The following is a 13,228-nucleotide window of genomic DNA, read 5'->3' as shown; positions in this document are numbered from 1 at the left end:
GCATGATCTAATCTTTCTCCTATCTCTTTTCTCTGTGTTTTTTTTTCTCTTTTTCGTTTCTACAATTAGCCAGTATTTATACAAAACAGATTTTGCCTCTAAAAATGGTTTTTTCTGTTATGTAGTTGAAACAGCAGAAAACACTCACGTTAATCGATTAAGCCATGAGCTTAATCAATTAACTAGTGTATTTTTAATACATGATTAAATGGTAAACTACTTATATGATATATGCTCATGCAATACATGATTTCCAAAATATAATACTTTTAATGCACAAAATCAATGTATTCAAATGCATAAAGCTAATTATCATATTATTTTTAGATGATGTCTCATTTTAGTGGATTAATTACTTTATTAAGTCTTGTGAGACTCATACCTAGGTTTACCTAACCTAGGCTCAATATCTATGGCAAGCATCTTAGACTTCTAAAAAGATAATAAAGAATTATAACTTAAGTCTAATAAGACACCACTTGAGCCCTCAGCATGTTGACTGTTGAGTCATCTTCAAGCTTTAACTAATTCCTTATCTTCATCAAAACATAGGCAAACATTGGTAATGCAATCCTTGACACTTTGCACTCTCACTATTTCCTTCTTTGGTTGACAAGGAAAAAAAAAGATAAGAAGAAAAAAAAGGTGTAGAATGCTAAATATTTTCTTCTCAAATATAGGGGAAAACACATGGAAAAATATTTTTGACAAAATAACTACAATATCCTTATTTTACTCTAAACTCTCACTTTTCTCATCTTCTCTCAAAGTCAATTTCTTCTCAAATGAGTTTGTCACTGCAACAATAAAGATAAATAAAACTTTAAAGTTTTAATCCTGTTTTTTTCTTCTTTTCTAATTCCAATCAAAGAAGATATTTCCTTTCCAATTTGTTCTAACTTATGCAACTCCGTTTATTTTTTTATCCTTTTTTATTATTTTTTATTCATTCCATGTAAAAGTCATTCATTTTTGTGGTGGAGTGTGAAAGTTTTTCACAAAAACAAAATACATTTATTTTTTTATTTTTAGTTTTAATTATTTTTTCGAGAACTTGTGATTTTTTGGGTGATAGATTTATATTATTCATTTTTAGAAGTATTTTTTTAATTGTTATGTTTATGGCATGATTTTTAAATTCAATACTCAAAGTTCATCACAAATGCTTCTAAAAGATCAATTATGCATTCCTTGAGTGAAATGTATGATATAATAATTTTATCCTAAATTGAGATAATTGATAGTGTACAAAAAAAAAATTAATAATTGTGATAAGAGTTGTATATGCTAAAACAAAGTAGTAACAACAACGATATTACAAACATGACATTTCTTATTTGATGTGTTTATGTAATTTCACAAATATATTTTTTTCTTTTCCTTTCACTTTTTGTACAACCAAATAAGAGGAGAGAAAAGTTATAATTTTTTCCTTTCATTTTTCATTTAGACCAAATAACTAATATTTCATCACAATTTCTATTTCTTTTCATTCCTTAAACTTTTTTTCCTTTTTTTCTTTTTTCCTTTTTTTCTTCTTCCCTCTCATTTCCTTTTCCAAACCAAAGAGTGTAACAGTTGCTCTCATTTCAAAATATGAGAAAGAAACACTTATATCCTTAGTCATATTTAAGAATGGTTTTCTTCTATCCAAGGATTCATGTCCCATTCTTTATTCCTCCGATCACAATGTGCCAAACAATTAAAATGCACATGTCACTCTCTATACATTAAAGAAAGGGGAAATGATATATCCTCCTACTAATCTTTATATCAACAATAAAGTGACATATGTCATATGTTGATACTCTATTTATTAATGATTGTTTTAAAAGTGACATATGTCATTGTCTTGTGAGTGTGAGAATTAATAGGAGTATATAGTAGTATGATATAAAATTACTCGAAAGAAAGTGCTAACACCTTTTGCATAATTTAGTACTTATTATTCTTCTATTCTTATATCCTTTTATTGCACTTTCTCAAACCTTCTCTTCCGATTGCAATGTTTATTTTCAGCCGCTAGACTAACTCCCTCAACATCGTATTGAGAGGTAGATTTTCTTTGTTTGGTGGAGGACTTTTCATCTCCTTCATGAGAGTTTGTCTTTAACTGAGTTATGACAGTTGGGGATTAGGGTAAGATTTGAGGTCATCTTACTTCTCACATTTTTTTCTTCCAAAATGATCTAAGAATAGTGGAAATTGAGATGATTTTTTATAAGTTATTGGGACAAAAGAAAGAACAAAGAAGTCAATGATATTCTATTCAGAATAAAATATATATGGGTATAAGGAGAAAAATAATATTTTTTAGCCACTAAAATCATAATACATGTCACATTTAATCATTTTTTATAAAAATATTTCTAAAACTAAACAAAATAGTATACATGCAATATTTTTACTGGCGAAAAGAGATAAGTTATCTTCTCGTATAAGGATATATTTTATTCTATATTATATTATATTGTTAAGTATCTCATTTCACTCATTTTATTCACAATTTTTCTTACAAAAAATCAAAATCGAATTCTAATGAAAGACGAGTTTAATTATGCACAATCCTAATGAGACCAAAAATAGACTAAAATGAACAATAATGGTTGTTTCGAAGATGAGGTGATTGTGGTATCTTCTATTCTATTACCTATATAACAAAAAAACTCCTACCATATGTACTTTTTCATACTATATTTGCTATTTCTTGATTATAGAAATAATTTAATAAATAACTATCGACTTTTTATGACTACACCTTAAATTGCATTTGAATTGTTACGGAGTGAAAGAGATTGAGTGTTCGAGTATCGCCCATAAAAAATAATCATTGGAGATAAAAAAAAACAATGATTTTGTTTCTATTTAAAAATTATATTTTAAAGTTGCTATGAAACTTTAAAAAAATATTTTAAAAATAGTAAATGAAATATGTAGTATTTATGTATTTAAATAGTTCTTAAAACATTATTAATTAATGTTATTTAATCATTCTTTAAAACTTAAATAGCAGAAATCTAATCTTATTATTAATAGAAAGAATGAGTTATTATATTATAACTAATAAGGAATTTTGTTGTTATTATTCTGTCTAGCTAAAAAAGTGATACATAGTGAATTTATTTCATAAAAATAACAATGTTTAATATTAATTATTTAAATAGATATTAAAACGTTCTCATTTAATATCATTAAAGTACATTAATATCAGGAATTCAATTGTATTATTAATATAATGAACTATGATATTACAATAATGAGGAAATTTGATGATATTTAATTTATTTCATAAAATTAATCATTTTTAACACTAATTAAAATGAAAAGTTGATAGTTCTCAAATATTTCTTTTCCTATAATTAAGGAATTATTGATATTAATTATGATGATTTAGTTTCTATTTTAAAATTATGTATTAAAGTTGTTATGAAACTATGAAAAAATATTTTAAATATAGTAAATGAAGTATGTAGTAATTACATTTTTAAATAGATTTTAAAATTATCTCAATTAATATCATTTAATCATTTTATTTGTTATCTATCATTTCTTGCAGATCATTTTAAAAATACTCTAGTGTAAAAATTGTACGGATGAAAACATATAATCAAGACAATGATACAATTTTAAAATATTATAATAAACTATTAGTAATTGTACATAATCGTTTCAACAAAAAATATAATAACATCGGTGTGTATTAGTTAGAGTTATATTATTTATTTTTTCTTTACAATTCTCATAACTACCTCATTCCATATCTAATAACATATACATTTGTTAATTTTGATAATTCAATAGATGTCATAGTTCAAAGTACTTATTCAAATATACAAGATCACTATAAAATGAAAAGTTTTTATAAATAGAGACAATATTTGAATCAACAATTAAAATTATTGATCAAATAAATGAGTATGTTTTGAGTTTAATTCCAAGTAAAAATATTTATAATCTAATTCAATCAGTTATTAAGTTGTTCATACAAGTATTTTTAAACTTAATAGTATTAGGTGATGAAAAAGAACACAACAATTCTAACTCTATTGATATGTGTAATGCTAATGAGGATCAAAAAATTCAACCTATTAACTCATCAATTTTTAAATTAATTTACAATTTTTGGTTTTACAAATCATAAAATTAAGTTATTCCGTGATATTGTATATATTTAAACTTTGTCAAGTTGAACAATGAGGGACATTGAATTTTGAAGGATATATCAATTTCAAAATAAGAAAATTTGAAGTTATTTCTTATGCTTAGAGAGACAATGCACATGTAATACGTATGTTCTTAACCATACGATAAAAAATATACTCGTACAAATGTACGGGTAACTCATTAATTAATTTCATTAAAAATGTGTTTTTTCATGCATGTTCTTTGTATTAGTCACATACCTACCCATGTAAATCTCGTGATGGTAATCATTGAACTTGATTGAATGTCTTTGCCATAAAACTTCACAATTTTGAGGGGGAGGTTTAAGAGAAAGAAAAGATGTTATGTACATACTTTAAGAAAATATTAAAATAATGTAAAATTTTATACAATTTGATTAAAATAAGTTCATTTAATCCACATTAAAAACTGAATTAAAAAATAATAAAAATAAGAAGTGAATAAGATGAATAATAAATAAGAGTATTATTAAAAAATAAAGAATAAATAAAAAATATATATATTAAATTTCTAAACATTACAAGATTTGAAATAAGTTGAAAAATGTTAAATAAACAAAAGACTATCAACTATCAAGTTAATTAATAACAACATTAAAAGACAATTGAAAAAATAATTGAAATGATTTTGCAATTGTCAAATTTTGAGTGGGAGAAGAGGAAACGATACTGGAATTTGGAGCAGGCTATATATGTCTTCCTTCCATATTTAATCGTATTTCCACTGTTTATATTCCACTATTCTCACTGTCCACCTTCCAACTTGCACGCTTTTCTTGGTAATTTCTTTTGCCCCATAAATTCTCGATTCCTTCAGATTCTAATTCCAAAAATGTCAAGCAGCAACAAAAACCAGAGTTCTACAGAGGAGCAACAAGACCTTGTAGCAGTCTAATTCATAGTTCAGGTGAGCCGTTTAGTTAGAACAGCCTATGTGTTGGTGCATTTTGATAATTTCATTTTCATTTTTTTGCTGATTTGTTGCCATTTTTATTCTTTTAGAAGATCGGGTTTTGAATTCGGATATGGCTTCAGAGGGACATCGTATTGCCAATTACATTGCCCTTGATTCAGACTATTTGGAAGATGAAGAGTTAATTGAGCAAACTTCTATGACAAAGAGGAAAGGGTTATCAACACTACCTGATTTGAAGCAGAGGAATGAAGCAGACTTTGAGCTCATTTTCAAGTCCAGCCTATCGCGAACTGTGTCTAATGCTAAATCAATTAAGAAGGTAGGTGAAAGGTTAATTAAAGAGTTGCAATTTATAAAAAAAGAGCAGGATATGCTAGAAGAAATATCTCAACTCATGGCTGAGTTGAAGAACGAAAAATTTGGTAGGGTTAAAGCAGAGGAGGAACTTGCTAAGTGTAAGGAAGAGCTTCTCAAAACTCAGGAAGAGGTGGAAAAACTCGTATATGAGAAAGATAAGCTAGAACGTGATGGGAAATCTGATTTATCTCAACTTGTTGCTGAGTTTGAAAAGGAAAAGACGCGTCGGCTTGAGGTAGAGGTGCAGTTGACAAGGTGTAACGGAGAACTTGCCAAAGCTCTGAAAGAGTCTAAGTACATTGAAGGGTGCCTCGTTGAGAAATGGAAGAAATCGATACATGAGTCCTTTCAGAATGCTATTGACCAAGTTTGTTTGGGATTTCCTGGTCTAGATATGAATTCTATCACATTGGACCCTTTTAAGGCTGTGAAGGGAAAATAGTTGGTGGATTTGGTAGATAGTATAATTTGATGCTCGAAACTTGTATTTTGCCTTTTCTCTTATGCTGGTTATTTTGTTCCCTGGACATGCTGCTGTTTAATTGATACAAACGTTGGTGTTTATTACTTTTTACTATGTGATTCCTTTCTGAATGTAACAAATAAAAATAATATTTCATTTTAATTTTATTTTATAAAAGTAATACATTAATATTCAATGTATAGATTTAAGTGGGTAAGGCTGAAAATGAAATACAAATTAGGGACGGAATATTTATATCCATGTTGAATAATCTTTGCTTATGAGAACTTTGTGTGCATGAAATTCTAATGACGGATACAAATTTTGTATAGTTTCATAACGGTTTTCTTAATTAAGGAAATAAAATAAGAGAAAAAATTATGAATTGACATGAATTTTACATATTGTCAATGTATTATTTATAATTTATGTTTTTTACTCCTCAGAATAATAAGAATAATAATAATACAAATTAATGTAGGATAGTATGTTGGTTGAATATAAATTTTTACCTTGAAAGTGTATATGCATTAATAAAAGAAACTTATGTATTACAAAATTGTATATTTAATCAAATAAAAAGCTATTTTATCCATAAGTTGCTTTTGGTTTTTGGACAATGGTGAACAAAAAGCGATTTATAAAAAAATTTATACCACCCAATCAAATTGACAGCTCCATTTGGAGTTTTAAACCATACGCGCCATATCTCTAACTAAATAGAAAGTGACTAGTTGCTTCTAGAGTCGCTTCGCAAAAATGGTTGCATCACTAACTCTACTCACAAACACTTCATATCTTTCAAGTAATTGTTTTTCTGTGACCTTTCTTCCAAATCCTCTTATTCCTTCCATTCATTCACTTTCAACCTTTTATCCTCAAATTCAACCTCAACTTTTGTTTTCCCTCACAAAAACACTGAGACCCAACCTCAAGTCACAACCATTTAACAAAGACTGTTTCCGACCCACCAATCGTGCTTTCTTTCTGTGCCGATTTAGTGCATCATCCGCGACACCTCCCACCCAACAAGGTGAATTTCTCTCTCAGTCAAATTATCAAACACCTATTGCTCAAACTTAATAAACCAGCTATACAATGTGGGAAAAGGGGAGCACATATGGTGTACCACTTTTTTGTACCACTTCATGTACCATCACCCCTCTGATAGGTTAAAAAAATTATTGAAGTTAAACTTACAATTATTAAATATTTTTTTTGCCAATCATGTCTGCTGACACATAGACTGGTACATGGAGTGTGACCTAAAGAAGTGAGACAGCATATGTGTACATGAAAAAAGAGAGTAAAATTTTATTTTGATAGCTTAGATTGACACCATAGGTCAACTTAGTCCCTGAGATTAAGAATGTCTCAATTTCATCATTGACTTTGCACATTTTCAGTCAATTTTGTTGCCCATGTGAGAATCTTATAAATTTTGCCCGACAATGCGTAAATTGAAGGACCAAATTGAGGTTTCTTTTGTAATATTGATAACCAAATTACTGATAGTGTCAATCTTAAGAACCAAAATTACGTTTTACTTGGTGTCTCTAGAGTGAGAAAATACTTAAGTATATTTACAGTTGGATCATTTAGCATGTTAAAATTATTTCATGTCCTCATGTTTTGTTTCAGGTATACTCTTCTCTTTTTTTGGAGAAATTGGTATTGGCTATGAAGAAGTAGAACTGCTCTTGGTCAATAACCATGATCTTACTTTGGCGTCAATAGATTCATTGCGCTCTCGGGTTCTTTCTTTGCAGTCTCTGGGGCTTGATCATGTTGACCTGTATCACTCCGTCATAAGGCAGCCAACTTTGTTAACAGCCAAGGAAATTGACCCCTTGGTATGTTTTTTGAAAGATGAATTGGAAGGACAACTTGAGCAATCACAGGTGAAGCACCTGTTATCTGCTTCGGAACCAAGATTCTTGGCCGATTTTCCTCACAAGGTCCAATTGCTACTTGACCGAGGAGTTCCCCGTGACAAGGTTGTTTATGTGCTCAACAGAGTTAATTTGCCAAAGGCGTTCATTCATAGGTCATTAGATGAAATTGACAGGATCATAGATTTCCTGGAACCATTTGGCAGTGCTAGTTTGATTGTAAAGCGTCCCACACTGCTCAACTATGATTTGGATAAACAGTTGATTCCAAGAGTTGGAGTCCTGGTAGAGCTTAGTGGAGGAGATAAGGATGGCACCGGGAAAGTGCTTCGTACACTGCCAGCAATTCTGAATTATAGTGTGGAACATGTGGAGGGACATATTAGGCTTCTTAGGTCTTTTGCAGGCCTTGATGACCAAGAAATATTTAAGATCATACTTGTATTCCCAGGTATTGTTACGGCTAGCAGAGACAGGAAACTTCGTCCGCGTATTCAGTTTCTTAAGGATTGTGGATTGGATTCAGGTGATATCTTCAAGTTCTTGGTCAAAGCACCCTTGTTTCTAGGCCATTCATTTCACGAGAACATTGCATATAAACTTGTGTTTCTGGTCAAGATTGGGTTTAAGTATAGGACAAAGGAGTTGACAATGGCGATTGGGTCTACTACTAGGACAAGCTGTGAGAACATGCAAAAGGTGATCACTCTATTCTTGAGTTATGGCTTTTCATGTGAAGACATTGTTGCTATGAGCAAGAAGCAACCACAGATACTGCAGTATAATCATACTTCTTTGGAGAAGAAGATGAAATACTTGATAGAAGAGATGGATCGTGACATTGAGGAGTTGCTGGTTTTTCCTGCTTTCCTTGGGTATAAGTTTGATGACAGAATTAAGCTTAGGTATGAAGTAGAGAAGGGTGTAAAGGGGGAACAAATGTCTCTCAATAAGCTTTTAACTGTTTCAACTAAAAGATTCGCTGGCAAACAGAAAAGGGCAACTTCTATAGACAATCTGAATTAAAATAAAAGTGATTAAGATGATTTATTTTCCTTTTACTTCAGTTTTTGCTGCCCCAGTTATTTCATTTATTTTCTTGTGCCTCAAGGCCTTTGATAAGGAGCATTACTGCAAATAGTAACAGTGTAATACTACTTCCTCAGCAGTTAGAGGACAACTTCACCACTATGAAGGTGTTGATATAAAAAAATTTGAGTTTAGACCAGCTAAGATCAAATATATTACATGCAGTTTTGGCCATTGCGGTCATTGTCTTTTTGAGGTCGCATTTTTCTAGCAGAGACCTTAATTTTCATTGACAACTGCTGCGGATACACAAATCAATCACAAGTTAATTTTCTTGAGGCAGTGAAGATATTGGGTTTATGTTACTGAGATGATAGAACCTTATAAAATACTCTTGTTATGTAATAAACCAAAGTTCCCTCAACAAGATCAAGCCCCAGAGACCCTAAAATTCCCCTTTCCCTTTTTGAAATGGTCATAATTACTACCAAATCTCCCGGTTCTTTTAAGATACGTTTCAGGGTGAGGTGATGATACATTGTTTTTTTGTGTGAAGATATATTGTTTTGATTTTAAACATTGGAGAAGATATTGATTTTTTTTAACCAAATGTTCAATAACTAAGAACGATAGAAATTTGTTCCAAGATTTTTTTACCCAACTGAGATGATTGTACTTAATATTCATGATATGGTAGTGATCTTCAGCCCAGCTTTTTTGAAACTGAGCTTGGTCACTTTACTAACTTGTTGGCCTTGCAGGTCTTGGAGGGATTAAAGTAAAAGTAAGCTTGTCTTGGGTCTAAATGGCCATAGAGGAGAGTTCAAACAAATATTTTCACAACTTTCAGGCGTCCAAATAAGTAAAAACATAGCTTCAATGAGAACATCATTTTTGCATAATGCAAGTTATATAATAATGTCCTATGATCTGCAAATAGCATACTTTTCATGTAGAGGGCCCAGTCCCATTGCCCCTGCAATACTAAAGGTGTTAAAACTCGGTGTAGCATGATAGCAAAGCCTTCATTTGTTAAGCAAACTATAATGCAGCCATATATCCTCCACTTGGTGTGACTAAAGCAGCGCAACCCGATACATTAATGAAAAAACTGCTTCATTCTATCACATAACATATCATTCATCAAGAAAACTATTAACTTGGAAGCACTTGTTTGATTGTAACCCTATCACTCAGATTTCTCTTGGCAGCCAACATTTACCTTATGAACTCCAACAACACACCATAAATTTGCTAGACAAGTTAAGGACTTACACTTAGACATGGTTAACTTTTTTATGCTGTAATCCGGAATTGCAATAGCCATGAATTAGCATAAAACTGACAATGAAAAAAGTATGTCGCATAGTTACACAAAAAGGTATACTCTAGACATCACATACACCAAAGACAGTGGAGCGTCTTCACAGTCGCATCATATTTGATAAAACTCGGTTTAAACTTAAAACACCAATCCTTCATTGAAATTGCCTATGCATTTCTGGCTTCATAGCAAGTAGTACCCCGTAATCATGTACAAGCTTGAGTTTCTTATAAAGAGTTTCTATTTAGTACCCTTCATTCTTTCAGGGAGGGTTCTCTAGCTATGGGCTCCAATTTCTCTGCTTGACCATCTCCTTTGGGTATAATGAGTCCATAACCTCCTTCTTTTCTTTTGTATACAATATTTATCTCCCCTGAATCAGAGGGAATAAATTCAGTTCCCAGGATAGTGAATTAAGTTAAGCAACAAACTATATAGGAAGACAAAGCCAAACAAAAGCCAGCTATAGACTAATTGCTCACCAGTTTCTTCATTTCGAAAAGCATAGAAATCGTGATTAACATTTTCGAGCTGGTCAATAGCTTCAGATACAGTCAATGGTGGCATGTCGAAGAATTTTGTCCGGACAACCTATAAGACAGGTTCATAACTTAAGTAGGTGTAAGAGAAGAAAAGGGAAAGCACCACCTCTTAATAAGTAATCATGTATCTAACAACAGATAACACAGATGCTTTCCAATATGCATGCAAGATTTCAATTACTCATAACAAAGCAACCATCAAATCAACTTGAAATTAAGAAATTAAATTTTTCGATTCCAGATTTACAGAACAATACTCACTTCTAGAACATATCACAACGTGACATTAGCTACTTTTGGGAACAATGCATGGATGAACCCAACTCAAGATATGTACACATGCCTATGCATTTTGAACAAGCTTAGACAAACAAACATGAAACAAAGATGAACCCAATTCAAGATATGTAAACATATCTAACTTGGGAATAAAAGGAGGCCGTGATAGATAAAGTTTGTGAAGCAAATAAGCATGACCAAAATAGAGGTAAGCATAACAAAACAAAGATACAATGGAACTAAAGAAGAAGACTCATAACTATCATTCTATCAAATACCAACTACCAACCTCAATTGATTCTTCCTCCTCTTGTGGAGATATCTCATCGTCGTCCACGGGCACCGGTTCTACTACTTCCCTAACCTTCGATCTATTGAATCCCTTCATGTGTCTACCATGGTCTGACTCCTTTTCCTTTATCTTCCTCAACTTCCTTTGAATGATCGAGGACACCAAATCTATGCTTCCATAGATTGTTTCTGCATCCTCCTCAGCCCGGATCACTCCATGCCTTTTTGTGAACAGAGTTACCTAGTGCAGTGTAAAAATACTGAAAAATTGCAAATTGGAATAACTGAATTGACGCACTGTCAGGATGTTTGAGTAACAGTTTTCCTAAGGAAAAGTGAATTTTAGATAAGCTAAAAGTTCCAAGCTCATTCAAAAAAGTTGCTGGATCATTTTGAAACAATCACATTTTTACCTTTTCACCCTGCAAAACTAATTCTTAAATAAGTCTTATTAATACAAACAAATAGCCCCACACCAATTTTCTGTAATTTACTGTATAAAAATGTTTTTTTATAGAATCCAAACAATTCAATAAACTGATTACAAAAATAATCTATTTTTGCAACTAATCCAAACATGCTATCATTTTTGCCGTATAATTAGAAACAGAGAAGTATTATTGATAATTTGATATAAACAAATAACTTCATACCCTCTTTTAAATGTAGAATTTATTATATAAAAGTGATTTTTTATGCAACTCAAACAAAACTAATCATCTTAAATTCAATTTTCAATAAACACATCTATGCATAAAAGTAATAATTCATTTACAATCGATTATAACACTAGTCCGTTATACATATAACTCATTGCTAAAATAATCTATAATTAGCAATTAATCCAAACATAGTGTCAGTTTGAGCCTACAATGCTGCAAGCAAAATGACCAAATTGAAACTTGAAAGTGCAAGTAGACTAACCTCACATCTACGAGTCAAGGGTCCTCGTCCAAATTCTCCTCCTCCTCTAAGAGATAGCCTCACATCAACCTCTCTAACTAAATGGCTATGCTTCTGAACCGCTTTCCCTACCTTCTCCTCCACATGCTGCTTCACCACATCACTTAGCTGAACACCATCATAATTTCACACATAAAATTCATCATACTTAGTACCCCTTTATCTTTAACTTCAAAATACTTTCAAAAAAAAATGTGGGGTTAAAAAAAGTTTGCTTTTTTGGTGAGAAAATAAAAGTACCTCTAGGTTTTTGCCCTGTGTGATTAATTTGACGGAAGAGAGTGGCCCATCCCATGACATACGAACGGGTGAGATTGAACCACCGCTACGGTTGGTGGTGGGTGAGATTGCATTGGTAGAAGCGATTTTCAGGGTTTGGGTGAAGGAAGTTGTGAGCTTTGTTGTTGAGAAGTGAGGTGGAGAAAGAAGAGAGAGTGTAGAAGAAGGGTATGATGAGAATGATAGTGATGGAGAAGGAAGATGAGAAGTTTGGAAGTTGAAGAGAGTAGCCATTGATGAAAAGAATGAAGATTTTGATTTCAATGGGACAAAGAGAAAGAATTTTGGGTGTGGTTGGGGGAAGGAGATGATGGTGTCGGTATTAGTGTGAGTGAGAGTGAGGATGTCTTTTTCTAGGAATTGGATGACGATGAATGTTCAATGTTGTCGGGAGTCAAACGTGGCAATCCTGTAGCTCATTTTATCCATAAGAGAATTGCAAAAACAAAGATAAGAGAATTGAAATGATATTATGAGAAAAAGATTATGGGCATATAAGAGTTTTTTTTTACGGTATTATTCATCATTAAAATTTGATTATTATTTATTTTTAGATATAAGTACATAAATAAATTGTAGATGATATATTCATCATTTGATATTGATTTAGTTTATTGGTCAGGAGTTTAGTTTCTACAATGATGAATCTAATTGAGTCTAAACATGTATTACATTTTGAAACATACAATTTTAACTTTTCATTGTTATA

The 13,228-nt window shown here is 31.3% G+C and overlaps 2 protein-coding genes across 3 annotated transcripts; one reads left to right on the top strand and one right to left on the bottom strand.

Moving 5' to 3' along the window:
• Positions 6,630–8,862, top strand: LOC109327358 (transcription termination factor MTERF8, chloroplastic). The gene is made up of 2 exons (XM_019560468.1): positions 6,630–6,953; positions 7,562–8,862. Exons 1-2 carry the CDS (start codon positions 6,680–6,682, stop codon positions 8,836–8,838), a joined length of 1,551 nt encoding a protein of 516 aa, XP_019416013.1. The 5' UTR covers positions 6,630–6,679; the 3' UTR covers positions 8,839–8,862.
• Positions 10,059–12,910, bottom strand: LOC109328556 (ribosome-binding factor PSRP1, chloroplastic). 2 transcript variants are annotated; one of them, XM_019562071.1, is made up of 6 exons: positions 12,481–12,910; positions 12,202–12,348; positions 11,276–11,518; positions 10,648–10,756; positions 10,377–10,538; positions 10,059–10,345 (listed from the first exon to the last, which is right to left on the bottom strand). In XM_019562071.1, the coding sequence occupies exons 1-5, from the start codon at positions 12,751–12,753 to the stop codon at positions 10,420–10,422; spliced, it is 891 nt and encodes a 296-aa protein (XP_019417616.1). In that variant the 5' UTR covers positions 12,754–12,910; the 3' UTR covers positions 10,059–10,345; positions 10,377–10,419. The 2 variants fall into 2 exon arrangements, with proteins under 2 accessions (XP_019417616.1, XP_019417615.1); XM_019562070.1 differs by having other exon boundaries at positions 10,059–10,538.

This window comes from Lupinus angustifolius, chromosome LG15 (assembly GCF_001865875.1).
Source record: "Lupinus angustifolius cultivar Tanjil chromosome LG15, LupAngTanjil_v1.0, whole genome shotgun sequence".
NCBI classification, from domain to species: Eukaryota; Viridiplantae; Streptophyta; class Magnoliopsida; order Fabales; family Fabaceae; genus Lupinus; species Lupinus angustifolius.
Note: the sequence above shows the minus strand (reverse complement) of the source record. Positions and strands in the feature narration are given on the sequence as shown.